Raw genomic sequence first — 25261 nt, 5'->3', positions numbered from 1 at the left:
TTAGATTAAGGAAGGAGGTTGAAGTGGTGCTCCTACCTATTTTTTAGCAAAACGCTTATAGCAATTCCGACTAGATGGAGAAAGAACTGATTTGAGAATCTGAAAATTGATGAAGTTTACTTAACAGTAAGAGCATACAGAAAGGGCCTCTGAAGGTGACCACAACCTCTGCAGTGGTCAGTTACGCAAGTGAAATCTACGACCATTCAGAGTAAATCATCTCAATAGGACATGGCAGAGCAAGACAATAAACAGCAAAATCAAAGGATCCTAGTAATCTGGGCATGCTTAAATATATTTCTAGACTCAAAATTACACTGACACTAGGGTGTAGCATTGGATGACCTGAGAGAACACAATTTAATATTCTGATTAAAGACTTCAAAGGCCTCCAAAGCTATCAAAAGCTACATCTAATTCTGTGCACAAAACACCACATTCGATTTATAAGAAAATAATGAAAACATGTAAAATGTTCAGTGATTATGTGTAATTACTTAAAAAAAAAAATAGAGTAAGAACATTCAACAGACATGATTTATATTAAAAGAAAAAACCTAAAGATTAATCTAAACGTATGGGCATCATTCCTTTCGCCAAAAAGCATCCCAGAAAAACATACCTTATCTCCATCCATAAATCTTTGTTTTTCCGTGATATTTAGTATTTCCACAGGGACGTCAAGTTCAGATCTTGACTCATAAGATATACTTCCATCATCATTGCTTACAACCCTCCCCTTGCGGCCAGTCATCTGCAAAGCCAAACAGTGACACTTACAATTAACGTAGCTGACTATGGTGCATGAAGCTCAGGGCTCCCATCATAGAAACTTGGTGGGAGATGAAAGGGATAATGAAGGCAGCATGTACTGTGCAACCTGTCCTGCACCAGGCGCTGGGGGAGAGAGAACATTGCAACACAGTGCCTGGTTCTGAAAAGTTCAAATTCCAGTGGAGAAAACAGACACGCGGCAATGATAACAAAGCCTGCGTGACAGGTGCGATAACAGAGATCCGTGTCTTGGGGCAGATACTCAAGATACTAGGGGCAGGAATTTACTTGCTCTAGGATGACAACTAGAGTAGAACAAGGGTTCTAAGATCTAAGAGAGGATATTAGATAATTATGTGATGATACCAAATATATCACTTATTCTAAAGGATTTGAAAGTGGCAAAAAATTACCTAGAAGAGAGACAGCCCTGATCAAGTCATATTTACCTCAGCAACGTTCTCAGGGCCACCAAGTTCATCAATAAGTTCATCCAGGGTATTAGGAGGGAGGTCTTCAGCTAATTTTTCTAGTTTATCAAGTAGGTCTTTCTTCATCTGCTGGGCCCTTTCCACAGCATCCTGACTTGTTATAAGGCTATTGTTGCTGTTGGTGTTACTGTTAGCTAGATAAAGTACATTTGTTAAAAATCAGGACCAAGTTTAAATATTTGTTTTGTCTAAAAGTACATTTCAGGGCTTCCCTGGTGGTGCAGTGGTTGAGAATCTGCCTGCCAATGCAGGGGACACGGGTTCGAGCCCTGGCCTGGGAAGATCCCATGCCGCGGAGCAACTGGGCCCGTGAGCCACAACTACTGAGCCTGCGCGTCTGGAGCCTGTGCTCGGCAACAAGATAGGCCGCGATAGTGAGAGGCCCGCTCGCCGCAACTAGAGAAAGCCCTCGCACAGAAACGAAGACGCAACACAGCCAAAATAAATAAATAAATAAATAGCGTTCCCTTAAAAAAAAAAAAAGTACATTTCACAGACAAAGCAAGCTTCCATATGGATACCTGGTGCACTGTTAGGAGCAGGTGAAATTACTGGCGTAGAAGAAAAACTAGGTCGTTTTGATCCAAGACCTGATGCTAATAAGGCACTTTGAATAGAATCTGGATCTATACTTCTCTTTTTTTTTTTATCTTTGTTTTTCTTGTGGTCCTTTCTGATTAACCAGGGATCTGAAAATTAAGGAAAGACATGTATCAAATCATTTGTTAACACAAGTACAGAATTTCCAAAGGAAACACCGTTGAGTTTGTGTATTGTTGAGCAACAACTTGTAAACCACCACCAACTTCAGAGATGCAGTACACCCATACACCATGAGGTAAATTCCATGGTTTGAGGTTAAATATAAGTGCACAAAATTGAGGTCATGATCTCACATAAATGTGCTGAACCTCCAGAAGACAGACAAGCTTGGAGCTCCCACCAAGCAAAGATTAGAATCTGTGTGATGATTTCTACAGGAAAAAAAAGGTTTTAGTACAATACCCCATTTCAAATACACAGAAATAGGGACTTCCCTGGTGGTCCAGCGATTAAGAATCTGCCTTCCAATTGCAGAGGATGCAGGTTCGATCCCTGGTCAGGGAACTAAGACCCCACATACCACAGGGCAACTAAGCCCGTGCGCCGCAACTAGAGCTCATGTGCTCTGCCGCCTGCATGCCACTAGAGAGAAGCCTGCGCGCCACAACAAAAGATCCCGCCTGTTGCAACTAAGACCCAACGCAGCCAAAAATAAATAAATAGACAAATACACAGAAATAACTATCCTTTAGTTTACATTTAATAGATTCATGAACTCACCATCTTCATCATCCTCACTAGACTCATCTCTAAATGGGTTGAAATCATCGTCATCTCCAGAACTCATGTTTTTAGAGCTCTCGTAGTCGCTTTCTTCATTATCGGAGGCATCAGATTCACTTCCACTATCATCAGAACTGCTACCAGTAAGGCCACCTATTTTTCGTGCTTTTTTGGATTCTCGAGTTATTTCTTCACCTATCCTCAAACCCCAAACAAGAGAGTCAGCCCAAACACACTGTTCTAAAGATCCAGGAAGTTACATTTAGTTCATGAACTAATACACTTAGTTAACTCAAATGAGAAATGCAGAAAAAAAGCATTTGTTTAAGTATATAAGAACAATTAAAAATTCATAAACAAGAGCTAGCCTTTTGGATTCCTATAAGAAATCAGGTTATATTCAATTATTCTTAAGAAGAAATCAGGTACATAAGTACCAATGCAAGACAGCCTTCAAGTGCACAAGTTTCAAAATAAACATCTCAAGACAACAGAGATGAAACAGAATCTATGGCATTGTCACAATTTGTGTATCAAATTGAGAGATGAGGCCTAATAATTACAGATTTATAAAATATGCAAATACTTCATGGAATACTAAAAAAACTAACCTATAAAAACTACATTTTTAAAAGTCAAACAAGGTGCTGATCTGAATTATCTTACTGAATATTCATAAAAGATATCTGGAATAAACCAACCAAAACTAAGCAGAACATTAAAATGTTCACATATTAATGATGGTGAGAACATAATTCAAAAAAGGGAAACATGACCATCTGTCTATCTGACCACTCTAAGATGTTACTGACTCTAGGACTCAGCATTACTTTTTGTGCCACTAAAAGAAAAAAATACAGTCAATTATATTATAATAGCCAACCTACTTTCAGGCATATTAAAAATGTAAGGGAAAAAAAAGCATTTCTTAGAACAGATGAAATGTAACATTAAAGTGTCAGGCACTGTGTTTAGAACACACAGTATGATAGTCTTCACAATATAATGAGTTATTATCACCATTTTAGAGAAAGAGAGCCTGAGAAGTTAACTTCTGAAAGTCAAAGAGCCTACTTAGTAAGCAGCTAAACACAAATCCAAGTTTGCATTATTATAAAATGTCTAACAAACAAAGATGAATGTATTCCTAATAATTAAATAATAAACTAACAGAAGTCTCTTTAAAGAAGACTATATAAACACACACTCTCACACACCCATACACACACACACACACACAGCATTGACAACAGAAAGGCCCGGATTTTGGTTCCCCATTTATCACCCAGTAGTTGTGCCAACCTGGGGATATCGCTTAACCATTTAGTCTTTCTGTGCCTTAGTTTCCTCTGTCTATAAAACTGACAAAATAGGGCTTCCCTGGTGGCGCAGTGGTTGGGACTCTGCCTGCCAATGCGGGGAACACGGGTTCGAGCCCTGGTCTGGGAGGATCCCACATGCCACGGAGCAACTGGGCCCGTGAGCCACAATAACTGAGCCTGCACGTCTGGAGCCTGTGCTCCGCAACAGTGAGAGGCCAGCGCACCGCGATGAAGAGTGGCCCCCGCTTGCCACAACTAGAGAGAGCCCTCGCACAGAAATGAAGACCCAACACAGCCATAAATAAATAAATTAAAAAAAAAAAAAAAAACTGACAAAATAAAACCTACTTTCATATGGATCCCTTGCAGGTTGAATGAGATCATGTGTGGGCAGTGCTCAACACAGTGCCTACTCAGCACCAGTCAAATCGTTAAAGCCCCAATTTAAAATGGGATTACTTGTGTATTCAAAAACTACATGAGCCAAGGGAATTCCCTGGTGGTCCAGTGGTTAGGACTCTGTGCTTTCACGGCCATGGCCCAGGGTTCAATCCCTGGTCAGGGAACTAAGATTCCGCAAGCCATGTGGTGTGGACATAAAAATAAATAAATAAATAAATAAAGACACTTCCTTAAAAAAAATAAACAAAAACAAAACTACAGGAGCCAATTCAAGGAAGGCAGTACATTCCCAAAATACAGCTTGCATCAAGATGCTCAAATTTATACTACTTCCAGCACCATTTAAAGAAAAGTACCCACCTTTCCGCTTCTTTATTTTATTTTCCTTACAAGGACTATCTCTTGGTGAGCTGTTGTTACTTGGAGCTGTCAAATCGATTCCTAGCAAACTATAAAGTTTCTTCCTGTCTGGAGCAGGGAAGTGTTTTTCAATGAGTGACTGCAACACTCCTCTGTTCGAAGAGAGAAAAAAGTGACAGTTAGTGGCTCAGTATGCAAAATAGTTTATTATATATGAAGTCTTACTGAATGTATTTGTTTAAAATAAGTATACTTTATTAGCAGCATTTCCAAACTGGATACCAAAAGTAGGTTAGCTCCACGTAATTGTAAAGCTGGCTTAGGAACTCAGCATCAATGGTTCCTGATTCTTTTTCAGAACTGCTGCACAGAGGAAGACTCCATGAAGAAAAACTGAACATCAGTGACTTGAGTCAAAAAGTGATTCAAGGGCTTCCCTGGTGGCGCAGTGGCTGAGAGTCTGCCTGCCGATGCTGGGGACATGGGTTCGAGCCGTGGTCCGGGAGGATCCCACATGCCGCGGAGCGGCTAAGCCCGTGCGCCACAACTACTTAGCCTGCGCGTCTGGAGCCGTGCTCCGCAACAAGAGGCCGCGACAGTGAGAGGCCCGTGCACCGCGATGAAGAGTGGCCCCCGCTCGCCACAACTAGAGAAAGCCCTCGCACAGCAACGAAGAACCAACACAGCCAAAAATAAATAAATTTATTTATTTATTTATTTATTTATTTTTTAAAAAGTGATTCAAAAGAGTTGGATTCTGAATGTAAAGGACTTTAACAATCCTTTAACCAATTTATTTCACATATATTTTCCATTTTCAGGTACATGCAAAAGTTACAAATAGTAAAATCTATGTCTTACTAAAAAGTACATTTGGGGCTTCCCTGGTGGTGCAGTGGTTGGGAATCCGCCTGCCAATGCAGGGGACACAGGTTCGAGCCCTGGTCTGGGAAGATCTCACATGCTGCGGAGCAATGGAGCCCATGCGCCACAACTGCTGAGCCTGCGCTCAAGCCAGCCACAACTACTGAGCCCGCGTGCCACAACTACTGAAGCCCACGTGCCTGGAGCCCGTGCTCTGCAGCGGGAGAGGCTGCCGCAATGTGAGGCCTGTGTGCTGCAGCGAGGAGGGGCCCCCGCTAGCCGCAGCTGGAGAGGGCCTGCGCGCAGCAATGAAGACACAACACAGCCAAGAAAAAATTTTAAAAATAAATAAAAATGAAATAAAATAAATTTTTAAAAAATAAAAAATAAAAAGTACGTTTTACTCAATCTTACAAAATACTGATAATCCAGCTCAAATGAATTTTAATATTCTAGGCCAAGACTGTCCAACTGAAATATAGTGCAAGCCAAGCACAATTTTTACACTTTCTAGTAGCTACATTAAAAAGTAAAAGAAAACCTGTGAAACTAACTTTAATATTTTATTTAACTTATCGCTTTAAAATGTAATCAATGAAATGTTTTACATTATATTTCTTTAAGTCTTTGAAACCTGGTGTCTATTTCATACTTAAAGGTCATCTCAATTTGGACTAGCCACTTCAACTGCTTAATAGCCCCCTGTGACTAGCGCCTATCATTTTAGAGGCAATACTAGGCAGGCAAGCACAGGAAAGATACAGATTAGCAAGTGCATGTTTTGCTTTTGAAAGTAGTTTTAAATTATATCTATCTTAAAAGGAGCCACTTGAATGTGTCCCCTAAGGCAAAAGATAGCATGGCAGCAAAAGTTATTTTGTTAATTTTGCTACCAGAGTTAGAACTGTCTGTTAGGCAAACAAACTGAAAAACAGTGTCTAAAATCATTTTTAAAATCTCTTTTGACTATCTCAGGATTACTTGCAATGTTTATATTAGAGCATACTAAATTGGGGCAAACTAAACTATATTGCTCCTCTGGATAATGGTAGTTTCCAATACACAAAGCCAAAACAAAACTGAATATCTTAAACCAAGCTGTCAGATTTCCAAGATGTACAAAACAAACAAAAATCAAGCCCTTCTGTTAGTCCAAATACTGGACATAATATTGTCAAAATACTTAACATTTCAGCATTTCTATGTTATTGTTTTCCAATAGACATATTGTTATGCATACACAGGACTGTAAAAACTAAAATCAGGAAAACTTTAAAACGCAAAAATCTTGCCTCCAGGAAATGCCAACATTTAAACTAATCTAAGTAAAAACTCAAAACCATAAACATTACTTGGCAGTTGAAACGAAATCGTTCAATTCTCCTCCACCCTCTTCCAAGGCTTCTAATGTTCTAGCTTCTCCCGTAGACTGCAGACCAATTACAACACACTGGAGGCAAAAAGGAATATTATTAATTATAAATAAAAATATCTATGTGGTTTCTTAAGACATATTTTAAATATTTAGTTTAAAAAAAGATTTCAAACAAGAATTACCCATTATTGTACATGTGTACCAATTTATTTATTCTACATATATTTGAGACATGCTACATGCAATACACTTAGCTAGGAAACAGTATTACAACAGTGGACACTACTGAAGCCCCTGCCCCAGTTCTTTGTGCTTTAACTAAATATGTATTTACCAAAAAGGAAAAAACCTTAATGTAATATATATCCATGTGTTATCAGTTGTTACATCTATGGTTAGCCAAATTATAGTGATGTCTGTTTATACTTTTCTGAGCTATCCAAATTCTTTATAAACACGTATTGCTTTTATTATCTTAAAAATGCATTGTTTAAAGTCTTACTATGTTAATACTTTTTACAACTACCCTTTAGAAAGAAAAGGCTTTTATAAGTAGAAGGCCTCAACACCCAAAAGACTAAAACACATAACCAAAGATGATCTGTTAATGCATTCTCCAACTTACTTTTCCATTCTTGATTTCTTCTCGAGCTAGTTGAACAACCCTCTTAACTTTGGATGCTATGCACAAGTATTTGAAAAATCTCTGGTGAGCAGACCAGAACTGACCCCACATGGATTTTTTCATTCGTTGCTCAGCATCAATCAGATCTGCAGCTTGCTGAAATCGCTCTCTGGCAATGACCCACTGAAGGTGCACAATCAACATTTTAGATATTTCAATCTTTTGAGTGTGACTTTAAAATGACTAATTCAATCAAAATAAAGTGGAAGACACCATTTAACATTAATTCAACGAAGCATTTTCAGTAACTTGGGAATCTCTAAACAAATGTTTTTTAGGACGCTCACATAGAGCTGTCCCAAAATTCTTATTAACTAATGCAGTCATTTTAGGAAACAGTTACATTGTGATTTTTAAAACTATACAACCGAAATAAATGGCTATTTTTTATAAATTACTTTAACAAAGAGAAAACTTGGAAAATTGGGAAAATAAGGAACCAGTGATTTATCTGTTGTTTTATAGCAGAAATATACTCCTGTGAGCTGACAGGAGTATACTGGACAAAATATACTCCTGACTGGACAAAACTGGCTAACAGATACATTATCAGGTACATTAAAAGTACTAAGAGTTAAGAAAAACATGCTCACCAGTTTGACTGCTTTGTTATACATTTTAACATAGCTCTGAGAAAGAAGAACTTCCTCAATTTTGAAGGTCACACCAGTAAAGCTCAGCTGTCGAGCAATGTACATTCCTCTAAGCTTCATATCCATAGCAACTATTTCCATGGCACCAACACCTCTGAATAAAATTAAAACACACAGTAACTATCATTAAATATAGTAGAGCCTTAACATACATGGAAGAGATTTTAGCAATAACACCTCTTTTAGATTGCTACTGAGAACAAATAGCGTATACTGTAAATTGCATTACCTCCGTTCTACTGCCTGAATAAAATCACTGAATTCTCTAAATGGAGTTCCCTCACCCCATATTCCAAGACGGTTCATATAGGCCATGTTTCGTGGTTCAGAAGCACCTGAAAAACCCCCAAACAAAACATATTATAGCTGAAAAAATAACATATATATCTCTCTCTTTTAAATAAATAACTACTCACCAGTGGCACTAGCATAAACAACTCTGGCTTTTGGCAATTTGTTTTGAAGTTCTAAAACTGCTAAGCCTGTCTTGGTTGGCTTTGAAGAACCAACAGGACATAAGTTTTTTGCTTTATGACATTCATCAAACACTATCTGTAAGGAGTAAATTAAGGAACATGTCACATTAGTAGCAAGTGTCTCCAATCTTTCAGGAAGAGTTAACTTCTAATTTCCCTCAGGACTTGGGAAACATCCAAGATTTCTGGGATGGTAGCTGGAGTAAAAAAAAGAATCAAGATTATTAGGGGGAGGGATGCTGTTGATATCAAGCCCCTGAGCATTAACTTTTTTTTTTACTAATACCGACATACCTATCATCTGGTTTTGTCAAACCTTAACATTTTGCCATATTTGCTTCAGATGGTTTTCTTTTTCTGTAAGATCACTAATATAAATGAAGCCCTCTATGTGCCTCTCCTTGATCTCCACAGCCTCCTTCCCCCAGCCACAGAGGCATTCACTGAATTTGGCATTAACCTTAACTGGATATTTAATTTTTTTTTTTGGTATCTAGAAAATTTACTACTGCAGAAAATGAAGACTGCTTGAATCGAATGCGGGGGTAGCGGAGGGCCTGTGGTTTTTCTTTTTGATTAACTACTGTTAACACCGTCCTTCAGGCGGCTAAGGGAGTTTCATATTTTGTTTAGACGTCATTATGCACCGAAGCTCTTGCAGGACAACTGGGAAGCTATATGAATTCTGCCATTTTGCTAGCATTGATATGGCTCTTGGGTCCACCACTCCATTAGAACTATTAACTCCATTCATATTAATTTTTCTTACAAATCTTACAAAGGGGGTTGCTTCTGGGTATTTAGGTCCACATTCTATTTTAACGCTGTATATTCAGTTTTCATAAACTGTCCGAGCCCGTGGTGGCTGCCACCTTGCGGCGCTGTCACTCCTTAACTGGATATTTAATTCTTAATTAGAATGAACGGGAAGGATCCACTACAGCTAAAAATGTCCACCACACAGATTATTTGAGCAAATTTTGTTAAACAGAAGCACAACTGATAACCAACTTAATCAGTACTTCAAAAACTGGTGTTCCGGGCTTCCCTGGTGGCGCAGTGGTTAAGAAACCGCCTGCCAATGCAGGGGACATGGGTTCGTGCCCCAGTCCGGGAAGATCCCACATGCCGCAGAGCGGCTAGGCCCGTGAGCCACAACTACTGAGCCTGCGCGTCTGGAGCCTGTGCTCCGCAACGGGAGAGGCCGCGACAGTGAGAGGCCCGCGCACTGTGATGAAGAGTGGCCCCTGCTCGCCACAACTGGAGAAAGCCCTCGTACAGAAATGAAGACCCAACACAGCCAAAAATAAATAAATAAATAAATAAATTTATAAAAACAAACAAACAAACAAAAACTGGTGTTCCTCATGCAGGATAGTAAAAGGTATGCTATGAGCAAATAAGTTTGGAAATCACTAAGTTAAGAAGGGAATATAGTATTCAGCATGTCCCATATCTATTAACATTTTCCTAAAGCAGGAACTTAAATACTGGCCTAGTAAATGACAGCTACAAAACAGAATCAACTTTCTGACTCCCTTGGACTCTATGTAATCATTAAAGCTCTCATCCCAGCAGTCTTTTTATTTAACCTCAGAATTCCTGTGTGTTAGATTTTGTGTCATTAAAAATTATAAAACTTGTTGCAAAGGATACCACTCCATCGAAGTCATCACCGCACCAATGTAGGAGTTGTTTTAACCTCGTTTTGTATTTACCACCAGACTGACTTTCACCAATGAGGGAAGAATAGGTAGCAAAAATCACACCCTTCTTCACACTCCCATTATGTTTGGAAGAAATTTTTCCATATTTAAACTAAAAAAGAAAAGAAAAGAACTTAATAAATACACTTTTGTCTCAAATATTTATCCCACCCAGATTTCTACAGCAGGAAACTGGTGGTAGCATGATGGGCTTCAGGAAAGTCAAAGGACCTCTTAAGATCATACACAAAATTTCTCATACACATGTGTACACACATGCACACACACAAACATGAACCCTCTCGTGTGTGTGTGTGTGTGTGTGTGTATATAACTTCAACGTACAAGGATCCAGTTTTCATCAAAGTCTCAAAAAAGTCTATCATCAAAAAAAGATTACAAACCAAACTCCCCAAGAAAATGTCACAATATTCATTCTACAAATATTTATTGTGCATTTACTACATGCAAAGCACTGTAATTAAGATCTGAGGGATATATAAGAATTATGATTAATAGTTATTGTGGTCTTCCTCAATTATGCTGATTTAGAAATCAAAAATATTTCTAGATGCCCCTTACATGTTTTAGTTTTGAACTGTTAGTAGTCATTCAAGACACAGTACTTTACCAACAAACCACTCAGTAACCCTCACCCAAAAAAAGCCACTGATGGGCAAGGCAACAACACCGAAGCAACTTAGGACTCACATGGAAAGTAGATTTACATTTACTTATTTTCAAAGGGCTAGCAGGGAAGCACCTGCAGGAACTAGGTCTGTCTATTCTACCCATGTGACTCCAGGAATTGGTGCATAGTAGGAGGCCAATAAAGATTTGCTAAATGAACACTGAACTGTGCTTTCTAGATAATGAAACACATTTTCTTCCATTTGACAGAACTGTTTTAACATGAACACAGGTACGGGTATACAAGTCCACTGAATGTACAAATATCTAAACCAGTCTCCAAACCACAATTCTCTGCTGTATGATGCGACGGGCACACTACCTGTCCATGTAGCTTTATCACACTGCACCCTTATACTCATAGTTATATGAGTTTCACCCATATACAGTAACTTCAGAAACAGACAAAAACAAACAAACGAAAAACCCTGAAGAGTGAGAGAATAAACTCCATAAAAACAGACAATGCCTATTTTGTTTGCCACTACATAACCCTACCTGGCATATTATTTAACACTTAGTAATCCAAAAACCAACAATAGTGGCTAGCACTCACTATGCTTTCTGTGAAATAACTCATTTAATACTCTTAACAACCCTATTATTCCCATCTCACAGATAAGTCAATATTTATTGAATGACCAACTGAATAGAAAACTTTCATACCTTATTTAATGAATGGACCAAAATGTTTTTTGCTCCAATATCCCTCAAATCTCTTTCGGCATCATATTTTAAATCATTTGAAACACTGAACCTGCCACAAAAAAAAGGGAAAAGAAAAACACACAAATTAAATACAAATCCCATCATTCTAGCAATATTCAGGAATAAATAAACCCAGGCCTTGACACTTCAAAAAAATATACTTACTCATGAAGACCCATCCCCATATGCTGGATTATTCACAAACAAAAGCTTCCACAGCCAGTCTTTAGCACTTACCACAAAGCCCTTTTTCTACTCAACAAATAATTTTCATAGATGATTCCTGCTATTGTCCTTCCTTTTCCTACACCAGCACCATCACCTATTAAGAATCCAGCACGATCTCCATTTGGTAGGAATGTTTCATGTTGCTGAAAAAGAAAACGCTGGTAATTATTTATTCCTTTAGATATTTTGGTAATCAGTCTTTCATACCTTCTTTTAGTCATATATTAACATTCTCTGTTTTTATATAAATGGCATACAGTTGGCTTAGTGTGGATACTTTCTTTACTTAACTATACAGGCATACCTCATTTTATTGTGCTTCACTGTTACTGCACTTCAGGGGATACTGCATTTTTTACATATTGAAGGTCTGTGGCAACCCTGCATCAAGCAATTTTATTGGTGCCATTTTTCCAACAGCAGTTGCTCTTTTGTGTCTCTGAGTCACTCTTTGGTAATTCTCATACTATTTCAAACTTTTTCATTATTATTATATTTGTTATTGTGATCTGTGATCAGTGATCTTTGATGTTACTATTTTAATTGTTTTGGGCTGCCATGAACCCCGCCCATATAAGATGGTGAACTTAATTAATAAATGTTGTGTGTATTGTGACTGCTCCACCGACTGACCATTTCCCCCATCTCTCTCTCTCCTTCGGCCTCCCTATTCCCTGAGACACTACAGTATTGAAATTAGACCAATTAATAACTCTACAATGGCTTCTTTAAGCATTCAAGTGAAAGGAAGAGCTGCACGTCTCTCACTTTAAATCAACAGCTAGAAATGATTACAACATAAGGAAGACATGTTGAAAGCCTAGACAAGCTGGAATACCAGGCCTCTTGCTCCAAACAGCAAAGTTGTGAATGAAAAAAAAAAAGTTCTTAAAGGAAATTAAAAGTGCTACTTCAGGGGCTTCCCTGGTGGCGCAGTGGTTGAGAATCTGCCTGCCAATGCAGGGGACACGGGTTCGAGCCCTGGTCTGGGAAGATCCCACATGCCGCGGAGCAACTGGGCCCATGAGCCACAATTACTGAGCTTGTGCATCTGGAGCCTGTGCTCCGCAACAAGAGAGGCCGCGATAATGAGAGGCCCACGCACCGCGATCAAGAGTGGCCCCCACTTGCCGGAACTAGAGAAAGCCCTCGCACAGAAACGAAGACCCAACACAGCCATAAATAAATAAATAAATAAACCCAAAGTTTAAAAAAAAAAAAAAGTGCTACTTCAGTGAACAAACAATAAGAAAGCCAAACAGCCTTATTGCTGACGTGAAGAAACTTTTAGTGGTCTCAAAAGAAGATCAAACAAGCCATAATATTCCCTTAAGCCAAAGCCTAATCCAGAGCAAGGCCCTAACTCTCTTTAATTCTACGAAGGCTGAGAGAGGTGAGGAAGTTGCAGAAGAATTCTGAAGCTCGCAGAGGTTGGTTCATGAGGTTTAAGGAGTCATCTCCATAACATAATTGCAAGGTGAAAGAGCAAGTGCTGATGCAGAAGCTTCACCAAGTTATCCAGAAGATCTAGCTAAGATAATCGATAAATGTGGCTACATTAAACAACAGATTTTCAATGTAGATGAAACAGCCTTCTTTTGGAAGAAGATGCTATCTAGGACTTTCATAGCTAGAGAGACGAAGTCAATGTCTGGCTTCAAAGCTTCAGAGGACAGGCTGACTTATTAGGGGCTAATGCAGCTGGTGGCCTGAAGTTGAAGCCAATGCTCATTTCCCATTCCAAAAATCCTAGGGTCCTTAAGAATTATGCTCAATCTACGCTGCCTGTGCTCTACAAATGGAACAACAAGGCAGCACATCTGTTTACAACATGGTTTACTGAATATTTGAAACCCACTGTTGAGACCTACTGCTCAGAATGAAAGGTTCCTTTCAAAGTAATACCGCTCATTGACAATGCACCCAAGAGCTCTAATGGAGATGTACAACGAGATCAATGTCACTTTCATGCCTGCTTTGTAAAACAGCCTTTCTGCAGCCCACGGAGCTAAGAGTAATTTCGGCTTTCAAATCTTACTCTTTAAGAAACACATTTTGTAAGGCTGTAACTGCCATAGATAGTTGATTCCTCTGATGCACCTGGACAAAATCAACTGAAAACCTTCCAGAAAAGGAATCACCCTTCTAGATGCCACTAAGAACATTCATGATTCATGGGAAGAGGTCAAAATATCAACATTAACAGGAGTTAACCCTCATGGATGACTTGGAGGGGTTCAAGACTTCAGTGGAGGAAGTAGATTCTTGAGATGGAAATCTACTCCTAATGAAGATGCTGAGAGGACTGTTGAAATTACAACAAAGGATTTAGAATATTACATAAACTTAGTTGATAAAGCAGCGGCAGAGTTTGAGAGGACTGACTCCAATTCTGAAAGAAGTTCTGTGGGTAAAATGCCATCAAACAGCACTGCATGCTACAGAGAAATCATTAGTGCAAGGAAGAGTGAATCAATGTGGCAAACTTCACTGTTGTCTTATTTTAAGAAACTGCCACAGCCCCTCCAGCCTTCAATAACCACCACTCTGATCATTTAGCAGCCATCAACGCCAAGGCAAGACCTCCCACCAGCAAAAAGATTACAACTTGCTGAAGCCTCAGATGATGATTAGCATTTTTTAGCATTAAAGTATTTTTAAATTAAGGTATGTACATTGTTTTTCTGAACATAATGCTATTGCACACTTAACAGACTACATTATAGTGTAAACACTAAGTTTTGCATGTAGTGGGAAACCAAAAACTTCATGTGACTCATTTTATTGTGACATTTGCTTTACTGTGGTGGTCTGGAACCAAACCTGCCCTATCTCTGAGGTCTGTGTATTTTTTTCTTGCTACCCTCGTATGTAGCAGGTAATTAAAGTTAACAAATTGGTGAGTATTCTTCCATAATTTTTCAAGGACTGTACAATCAAATACAAACTTTTTTATAAAACATAAATATGGGGGACGGTTGCCTATTTTACAAAAATGGAGTATTTCAGAAATCCTTTCAAGACAATTAACATAATATAAAAGCTGGTACAACACCCATATGGTAATACCAAAGGTTATTCAATCACTCCCCAAGGGTGTGAGCTTTCAAATCTTTTCTAGCTTTTAGCCACTGGGGGGAAAAAAAGCTGCAACAAATAGCCTTATATATATATGTTCTTATCTAATAGTTCTATGAAACAGACTCCCATGGAATCGTTAGGTAAAAGGATATAGGTATTTTTAATTTTAATACATGTTCCCAGTGAATTCCAAAAAGGTTATGACAATTTATCATTTGCACTAGAAACACATTCCCCATATCCACACTACCCCTTTAATTTTCTAACACATAAAACTTCTATAAAAATCACATTCACGGGCTTCCCTGGTGGTGCAGTGGTTGAGAGTCTGCCTGCCAATGCAGGGGACATGGGTTCGAGCCCTGGTCTGGGAGGGTCCCACGTGCCGCGGAGCAACTAGGCCCGTGAGCCACAACTGCTGAGCCTGCGCGTCTGGAGCCTGTGCCCCGAAACAGGAGAGGCCACAACGGTGAAAGGCCCACGCGCCGCGATGAGGAGTGGCCCCCACTTGCCGCAACTAGAGAAAGCCCTCGCACAGAAACGAAGACCCAACACAGCCAAAAATAAATAAATAAATAAATAAATTTATATAAAAAAAAAAAAAACAAAGAACAACCTTCCTTTCCCTTCCCTCTCTTTAAAAAAAAAAAAAAAAAAAAATCACATTCACAAGATTTTCATGCAAGGAAAACTTAACTTTGAATTAAAACAACTATACATTGTGAACTAAGAATAAAGATAAAAACTGTATGTAGTTATAAATTATACAGCTTACCTGGGCTGCATATGTAATTGCCTCAAGCTGTAATGCTGATAACCAGCCATTATCAATGGTTTCTTCAGAAATAGACGTTTTGTACCAAACATCAGGAGGAGTAACACTGGATAAAGAACTAGTTTCAACTACAGCATCTGGGTGACGCAGGCCAATTTTTACTAAACAAAAATTTAAAAATACTTCATTTTAATTATTCTAAGTAATAACACTTCCCAGTCTTATCATAAGATATTGCAATATTTCTCCTCTGACAGAGAAAATATAATAATAAGTAACTATACATCCTGGGATCCTATATAAATTCACTGACTGATGGTAAAGTACTGTTTAAATTTGACTAAAATGACCTATTTATCAACTACCTATGGTTTAAATAGAGACTTGATTAAAAAGATCTAGAAAAATACCATCACAGTTCATACCACCAGGTTCTCCAGTAGTAACAGAACATAATCCTAGATTAAGGCGTCATTTTAAATAACCAGGAAAGTATGGGAATTTGGAATCCATACATAGTTGGTAAACAGAGATTTTTAGTTTTAGTGGTCTTATTGGTGACTTTTTATAGAAAGCCAGAGTATAGGAGAGAAAAATTCTAGCCATAGATTTTTTTCCATCTTATTACCCCCATAAAATAAAAAAGTGAAAAATTTTACACAAAAACTAAAAATTATTAATTTTCAACTTAATACAGTGGCCACTAAAAAAATGAATCACGGTCATTACGGGAAAAAAGGAAGCAATGGTGTTAATTTAAACCACTGAATTCGAATAGCGATTTTATTTTTAAGATTCCCATGTTTTTATAATTTGTTTTAGATAAGCTGTATAAACTATAAAGCTAAGATACGTGTTTACATTTCTGTAATTTACTATGATTTTATAATCACTGCTGATATGAGCAAAATTAACTTGAAAGGAAAAAGCCTTTTCACTTGTGGTTTTAAAAGACTTCATTCCAAAGCAAAGCTCTAAATTTGTGTAGGAAAATTAAAAAACTCACAAAATTTTCATGTAGCTATTTTAAAACATATTATAGTTTAAAACATACTACAAAGCTCACACTTATCAAATCCTGAGGTACCCAACATGGATAGATCTTAATACATAATAATATATGCGGGAAAGTTTTTTAAGTTCAAAAGGAACCCAGAAGTCTTTCATTATTTTGACAAATCCCAAAGACATACATTTTATTGGCATATACTCTGCATAGGTTTCCGCATGACCCATTTCTTCTTCATCTTCTTCCTCTGGTTCATCTTCCTCTTTCACAACAGGGACCTTCTGTAACAGAGAGAGCAAAATCAACTAAGTCCAGAAACTGGAGGCCCAGCCAACACACAGAAAAACTCTTCTGTAGGAATACCCATTATCTTCAATCCTGGAAACAGGACATACCACTTCTATATTCCCTAATATCTGGGTCAGAGTCTGTGGTTTCCCTGCTCCTCCAAAGATAAGCACAGATAATCCATGACCTGCTCTCATCGCAAACACACAAATGGGTCACCACAGGGCTCCACCACCTTCTCAAACTACTTTCCCCTTCAATATTGCCTGCCAGCCTCCCTGATGCCCCGAAGTCTAACCTCCAGTCCTCACTCTTCATTGCAGTTCCAGGAATAGAAAGAACAAGGGGTTTGGAGAGAAAAGGTGGATGAGTCCCAGCAGCACATCCTACAATCTCACAGACAGGAACTCTCTTTAAGTCTCACATCCCACCCTCTTCTCAGTTCACCTTCATCTGTTTCTTTCCCTTAGATCCTAAAACCAAAACCCCAGAAAACTCTGGAGTTTAAAGGTTCTTCTAAAAGACAGAGAATTTACTTCAGACATCTGTGTCTCCACAGACACAACAATCATACAGAATCCTATATCACCTACTCTCCAAACTTCAGCACATCTGAGAATAAAATGAGGAGTTATTAGTAACTACACCAGGAAAACAGCAGTAAACCCAGACTGCCCCAGGCAAAGTGAGTGAATGGTCAATATAGTCATGTTACCTTGTGTTTCTCTACAGAATCTTAAAGGGGTAGAGGGAGGGAGGAATAGGGGAATAAGAAGCGCCTGAAAAAGCTGCTTTTCACTACCAGTAAACCATAAAGGGAAGCTCTTTATTAATGTGGGCTTGATCAAGGAAGAGTGTAGGGAAGAAGCTGTGGGACCCAGTATACCAAGGAAGGGAGGAGAAGGACAAAGAGAAAACCTAGTCAGGACCTACAGGTAAAGGACAACATGGCATTAAAATGTAACATCAGGGCATTAAAATGTAACATCAGGGCTTCCCTGGTGACGCAGTGGTTAAGAATCCACCTGCCAATGCAGGGGACGCAGGTTCGGGCCCTGGTCTGGGAAGATCCCACATGCCGCGGAGCAACTAAGCCCGTGCGCCACAACTACTGAGCTTGCGCTCTAGAGTCTGCGAGCCACAACTACTGAGCCCACGTGCCACAACTACTGAAGCCCACACACCTAGAGCCCGTGCTCCGCAACAAGAGAAGCCACCGCAACGAGAAGCCCACGCACCACAACGAAGAGTAGCCCCCGCTCGCCGCAACTAGAGAAAGCCCATGCACAGCAACGAAGACCCAATGCAGCCAAAAATAAAATAAATAAAATATTTATTTTAAAAACAAATAAATAAATAAATAAAATGTAAGGTCAGGCTCCTCTTTTATTTTTATTTTACTTATTTATTTTTATTTAGTCTAGAGCAGCATATGGCATACAGATGCTCAGTAAATGTGGGAAAGAAAAGGGAGATGTGAGATAAACATCCAGCCATCAACCCATGGAGTCCTTAGAAAAAAATCCAAAGAAACTCTGAATGTTCTCAGAAAGTATGCCAAAATAAAACCCAGTTTCAGAAATCAGAGATGAAATGGAGCTGGCCAGAGAAACAGACCCAGACCCCACTTCTGCTGTTATCTGTGTAGCCTTGGGCAAATTACTTACATTCTGAGTCCTCCCCATCCCCCTTTGCACCTTTTCCTCATCTGTAAAATAGGAATGCGCCCTATGCTAAATGACCAGCCACCTTTCTCCCTCTACCTTGTCTTTCCCTACCTTTAAAAAAAATATACCGCAGGTATATAATTGGGGGATTAGTTGGTAACACAATACGGTCACAAAATCCAAGGACCAGACAAGTAATATGTCTAAGCCACCTGGATGTAAAATGGCAACTGACACCAAGCTTAGGGTCAAGGAGATAAATGAAGGAGAGGGAGACTGTGGTACATGGGGAATGTGTGACCAACACACAAAGTAGATGTTCACTACTCAACTCTAGGCATGTTAACACGAGGTGGGGAATGTGGGCCCAGGATTGTCAGGTACTCCTATTTCTCAAGAGAACCTTGAAATCAGCATTTTTATGTGTTTGTAACACATTCAAAATTTTTCAAAATAATGTGGAGGCCAAACAAAACACCTGTCAATTGGTTTTCATCCACAGGCTACCAGTTTGCACTCTGTTAGATGTCTCTTAACTGCTAGGACAACACAGAACTTTGGGCATGTTATGGGCAACAGGGGCTGGACTGGGAACTTGAGCACTAAATAATCTTAAAGAAAAATGCATTCTTATTTTCCAAAAATCAACTTCCAAGTAAGCTGCTGGCACTCAACTGTTAAGTAAACTGATACTGCCAACACTTGTTCTCCTGGTCCCCGTTCAAAACTTCAGGCACAGGTTGCTTTGCTGTCTCTCCAAGTCCATATTTCATTCCCAGTCTTACCAATCCTCTGGTATCATTATGTGCAGTCCCCTCTTACTTTCTTCCTTTTTTCCTTTCCAATCACCTTTGCAATCCCTTAAGTTTAGTTCCTTATCACTTCCCTTCTGGATTACTTAACCAACCTCTTAACCTGTCTCTTCTTCCCAACCCATCCTGAGTCACTAATAGGTCCCTCTACTTCCAGTAGCCCTCACTGGTGCTGCCCCAAGTCCCAAGTCCATCAAATTCAATTCAGGACCCTCCACAGAGCCCCCAATCAACCATTCCAATTTCTTCCTGCAAGCCAGGTATCCTAAGCATATAGCTACCACCTCCTCTGTGCCTATTAATGCTGTAGCTCCCTTCCTAAAATGCCCTCTCAAAGTCTCTCCAGACTCGACACCCAAACTCCACGACATCTCCTCCATAAAATGAAGTCCTGGGCTTCCCTGGTGGCGCAGTGGTTAAGAATCTGCCTGCCAATGCAGGGGACACGGGTTCGATCCCTGGCCTGGGAAGATCCCACATGCCACGGAGCAACTGAGCCCGTGCGCCACAACTACTGAGCCTGCACTCTAGAGACTGTGCTCTGCAACAAGAGAAGCCACGACAGTGAGAAGCCTGCGCACCACAATGAAGAGTAACCCCCATTCACCGCAACTAGAGAAAACGCATGCGCAGCAACGAAAACCCAACACAGCCAAAAATAAAAACAAATAAATAAATAAAATTTAAAAAAAAAAAAAAAAGTGAAGTCCTCCCAGGCCATCTGAGTCTCATCTTCCTACAAACTCATAAGCCCTATTGCGAGCATCACTATTTACCTCTTGCTGTACCTTATATTACTACTTAAACCATGTGGTGTTAATTATATGTTTTTTAAAATGGGGAGACAGAAACCCACCACACAGAGGCAGGGTTATACACTGCGTAATTATTAAATGCACGCACAGAATCAATTTAACTGAAGCATACAGCATTTCCAAAATGTAAAAAAAATGTTAACATATAATTTACTCACAACTAAACCATTATATGATCTGACATCCCATAACCAGCTATATAATAAGGCTCAATCCTAAAATGAACATAATTATCAAATACTTTTGGTTAACTCCACATTATCCTTTTTACTTATCAGATGAAATTCACAACAGAAAAGTGTCAGTACTTTGTATAATACTCTATCCTATCAAATATGTATGTTATAATCACCTTGTTTAGCATATATTAATTTATTCCAGTGAGGTTTAATGCTTGTTCATTAGTTTATGTGGCTGAGAAGCTCCCCTTCACGCCAAAAAAAGTTTTCTGAGAGCTACACTTAGCCAAGTGTACTTTCATACCACACAAAAATACAGATACAGCTTTTGAAACTCACCATGGTCGGGGAAAAACTCCTCATTTTCATGTCATTTATCCATATTCTTGCTACTTCTTTATTAGAAGACTCTTTCTTTACTGTGCCATTGCTTACATCAGCTGAGGGGGAGAGATAATTTACATTTTAGAACAAAATATCTATTTTCCTACAGTTTTTAAAAAGTTCAGTAAAGGGGCTTCCCTGGTGGCGCAGTGGTTAAGAATCCGCCTGCCAATGCAGGAGACACGGGTTCGTGCCCTGGTCTGGGAAGATCCCACATGCCACGGAGCAACTGGGCCCGTGAGCCACAACTGCTGAGCCTGCGCGTCTGGAGCCTGTGCTCCGCAACAAGAGAGGCCGCGATAGTGAGAGGCCCGTGCACCGCGATGAAGAGTGGCCCCCGCTTGCCACAACTAGAGAAAGCCCTCGCACAGAAACGAAGACTCAACACAGCCATAAATAAATAAAATTAAAAAAAATAATAAAAATTATTAAAAAAAAAAAAAAAAAGTTTACCCACTTCACAAACCAAAGAATACCAATCTCTTATCTCTAACTTAAATTAAGCATAAGGATAAAAATATTCAAGCTATATGTCATTATGGAGGTAAGAATTAACATTAGAAAACAACTTAAAAGGAAAGATGTGCACAGGAAATTTGAAAACTATTTTATCAAAAAGACACCTTAACCAGAACACTATTTGGCAGTTTATTTCAAAACAATTACCCACAGCCAGCATTACTCTGAGACACTTCACTTGGCACAAAACCTGGTATTATCACCAAGGTAGAATCAATCTCACCTGATCTGGTGGTACTTACTAACTTTCAAGGCAAAATAATTATTTCTGGAAGGGGAAAAAAAAACAGTTTGGGAACTCTACTGTCTTCCCTCAGAATAAAGATCCAAAGAATGAATCTGTTCTTCTATACCAGTGGTTTGCAAACTCTTTTTAGATATAGCACAAGAACCTCTCCATCAAAGTATCAATCAAAGTAGAACTACTGGGCTTCCCTGGCGGCACAGTGGTTAAGAATCTGCCTGCGAATGCAGGGGACACGAGTTCGAGTCCTGGTCCGGGAAGATGCCACATGCCGCGGAGCGGCTAAGCCCATGCGCCACAACTACTGAGCCTGCGCTCTAGAGCCCACGAGCCACAACTACTGAAGCCCGCGCACCTAGAGCCCGTGCTCTGCAACAAGAGAAGCCACAGCAATGAGAAGCCCGCGCACCGCAACAAAGAGTAGCTCCCACTCGCCACAACTAGAGAAAGCCTGTGCGCAGCAACGAAGACCCAACAGAACCAAAAATTACTAATTAATTAATTAATTTTTTTAAAAAAAAAGTAGAACTACTTGGTTGAGAAGTTCTGAGCCCCTGTAACTAGCCTCCATCCTCCAAGTATACCTGAAGCACTCCCAGTACCTGGTATTCTTGCAATCACAGTGTGAAAATTACACCAGGATAACGGATTATCACCTTATGTATTCTACCAAAAGATAGGGAGTATTTGGGTGGCCTGTCACTTGGGACTACAAAATGGCTGGGATTAAAGTGTTAGCAAAATAAGGAAGCTGGTACAGAGATAATAAATTTACTTGGGAGCACAGATCTGTTTAATATAACTGTGGGAGAGCCACTGAACAGTTCATAGAAAGAGTTACACGACTGGAGCTCAACTGAGAGATCAGAATCCAAAGAGCAACCTAAAGGGCTAAGGGCTCCAAAAGGGGCAGAGAACATGCAGGGAACTCCCTGGTGGTCCAGTGGTTAGGACTCCATGCTTTCACTGCTGCTGAGGGCCTGGGTTCAATCTCTGGTTGGGGAACTAAGATCCCACAAGCCATGCGGGGCGGCCAAAAAAAAAAAAAAGAGAGAGAGAGAGAGAACATGCAAAACCTCGCTCTCTGCAGTTTCATAGTTTTAACATTCTTCCCTTTCAGTAAAAAGATGACCCTCTCCTACAACACAAAAGTTAGTTTATCTCTGGCATTCACTTACCATGTTTCTTTTTCAGCCCTGGTCTAGTCTGACAATTTCTCAGCCTTCCACAGAAGGATGGCCTTGACTTGCAGTCTTTTGTCTTTTAAGAAGTATTATATTGGATGTGGGAGATGTTACTGTACTAGATATTACTCGGTCAGCTCCAAAGCTGTTTTGTTTTGCTCTCTAAACTCTTTCCTCACGATGGCACAGCAGCAGTCTTTCTCCTCATTAAATCCAAAGACTTTAATGAAAAGCAGCTTCTACTAACTGCTGATCACCCCTAAGTCTCCCAGGAGCCATTCCAGATGCTGTCCTGCACCTCAGCTAGGTCAGGGCCGTGGTCCTGCTCTCCATGGCAAAGAATGGAAATCAATCCTGAGACAGTAAAAATGATTTCTCAATGGGCATCTAGCTGCCAGGCTCCAGTCAGTTCAGGACAATAACCTTAAGAGTAAAACTACAGCCATAAGGCACAAAGGTATGGACTCAAAGATTAGATTATCTGGTATTTTTAATTGCATTTGTCACTGAAGACAAAGTTAGTTCCGCATCACCTACAAACACTCCTTGCTCATTCCTTTAGAATGCCCCAGCCCTCTACTTTATTATTATTTTTTTAATATTTATTTATTTATTTGGCTGAGCCAGGTCTTAGTTGCGGCATGCGGGATCTTCGTTGTTGGGTGCGGGATCTTTAGTTGTGGCACACGGGATCTAGTTCCATGACCAGGGATTGAACCCAGGTCCCCTGCATTGGGAGTGCAGTCTTAACCACTGGACCACCAGTGAAGTCCCTGGCCCTCTACTCTATAAACACAAGCACATTAGAACTTCCCAGCAATCAATTCTGCTACAAAATATATCGGGTGTTAAAACTTATCTCTCTCAATTGGAAAAATAAAGCAGCTGTTTGGAAGGAGGAACTCTCTATTCAATAACCAGCACCTCATTCCAAGAGCCCAGTGAGATGTTATGCATTAGTATAAATCACCAGGCAGGGAGTCAAATACTATTTAGCTCAATGGAAAAAAGAAGGAAAGAATATCCCTCTTAAGAGTTCACATTTTGGGAATTCCCTGGCGGTCCAGTGGTGAGGACTCGGCACTTTCACTGACGAGGCCCAGGTTCAACCCCTGGTCAGGAAACTAAGATCCTGTAAGCCGAGTGGCACAGCCAAAAAAGAAAAAAAAGAGTTCACATTTTTCAGTTTCTAAAACTATACTACTAAAATTTGATATAGCCAAAGTTAAAAAAAAAATTCTATTTTACCCTTAAAATTACCTTACTACACTAAATACAAAGCTTCCTCTAAGCATTCCACTTAAATACAGCCTATTCCTGCCCCATATTCCATTTTCCATTTTTCTCCACGTGCCTACCCCTAACATACTATATACTTTATTTATTTTGTTTATTGTCTGTTTTTCTCCACTCAGATGCAAGCTCTATGAGGGCAGAGATTTCAACAGTTTTCTTCCCAGCCATAGTCTCAGAATCCTAGAACAGGGACTTCCCTGGTGGTCTAGTGGTTAAGATTCAGGGCTCCCACTGCAGGGGGCATGGGTTCGATCCCTGGTCAAGGCACTAAGATCCCACATGCCTCACAGTGTGGCAATTAATAAATAAATAAATATCTGTTGAATATATGAGCAATAAAAAAGCCACTCCAGAGAAGAAAAATTAACTGTAAAATTTACATTCTTTATGCATAAATGAATTCCTAAAAAAGAGTGATCAAACCACTGTTGAGCTTTTTCTCTTTAGATCTAAACCTACACTTAAAGCATTATGGATTAGCTAGTGGTAATGGTTGCACAACTCTGTGAATATACTAAAATCCACTGAATTGTACCCCTTTAAAAGGTACAATGGTATGTGAATTATCTCAGTAAAGCTATTATTAAAGAAGTATTTTGAGTGCTCACTCTTCAAAGAAAATATAGTGAATTACTATTCATTTTCATTACAATGAAAGTTTATATATTTTAAAAGAAAACTTACTAAAAAACACGACTACCGACATACAATGAAGCTAATGACAAGCAAAATCATAAAACTGTAAGAGTTAAAGTAGTGAAGTATCAGTTTAAAGCCTATTACACCTCAAGCATGGTCCAAGGACCACCAGCAACAGCACCTCTAAAAAGCTTGTCAGAAATGCAGAATCTTGGGCTTCCCTGGTGGCGCAGTGGTTGAGAATCTGCCTGCCAATGCAGGGGACATGGGTTCGAGCCCTGGTCTGGGAAGATCCCACATGCTGCGGAG

At 39.5% G+C, this 25261-nt stretch overlaps 1 protein-coding gene and 1 pseudogene across 1 annotated transcript in view; both read right to left on the bottom strand.

Annotated features, from left to right (window-relative positions):
- SBNO1 (strawberry notch homolog 1) overlaps positions 1–25261 on the bottom strand; it is a 54269-nt gene that overhangs the window by 17567 nt on the left and 11441 nt on the right. The window contains 16 exon segments of the mRNA XM_036874577.1: positions 623–754; positions 1224–1399; positions 1787–1954; positions 2589–2786; positions 4676–4827; positions 6892–6989; positions 7540–7722; positions 8193–8346; positions 8482–8587; positions 8669–8804; positions 10385–10546; positions 11791–11881; positions 12070–12203; positions 15917–16077; positions 17110–17206; positions 21026–21126. Coding sequence (XP_036730472.1) covers positions 623–754; positions 1224–1399; positions 1787–1954; positions 2589–2786; positions 4676–4827; positions 6892–6989; positions 7540–7722; positions 8193–8346; positions 8482–8587; positions 8669–8804; positions 10385–10546; positions 11791–11881; positions 12070–12203; positions 15917–16077; positions 17110–17206; positions 21026–21126 — 2249 coding nt within the window.
- On the bottom strand, positions 8820–10097 carry LOC118906841 (annotated as a pseudogene).

Source organism: Balaenoptera musculus, chromosome 14 (assembly GCF_009873245.2).
Source record: "Balaenoptera musculus isolate JJ_BM4_2016_0621 chromosome 14, mBalMus1.pri.v3, whole genome shotgun sequence".
In the NCBI taxonomy this organism is placed as follows: domain Eukaryota; kingdom Metazoa; phylum Chordata; class Mammalia; order Artiodactyla; family Balaenopteridae; genus Balaenoptera; species Balaenoptera musculus.
Note: the sequence above shows the minus strand (reverse complement) of the source record. Positions and strands in the feature narration are given on the sequence as shown.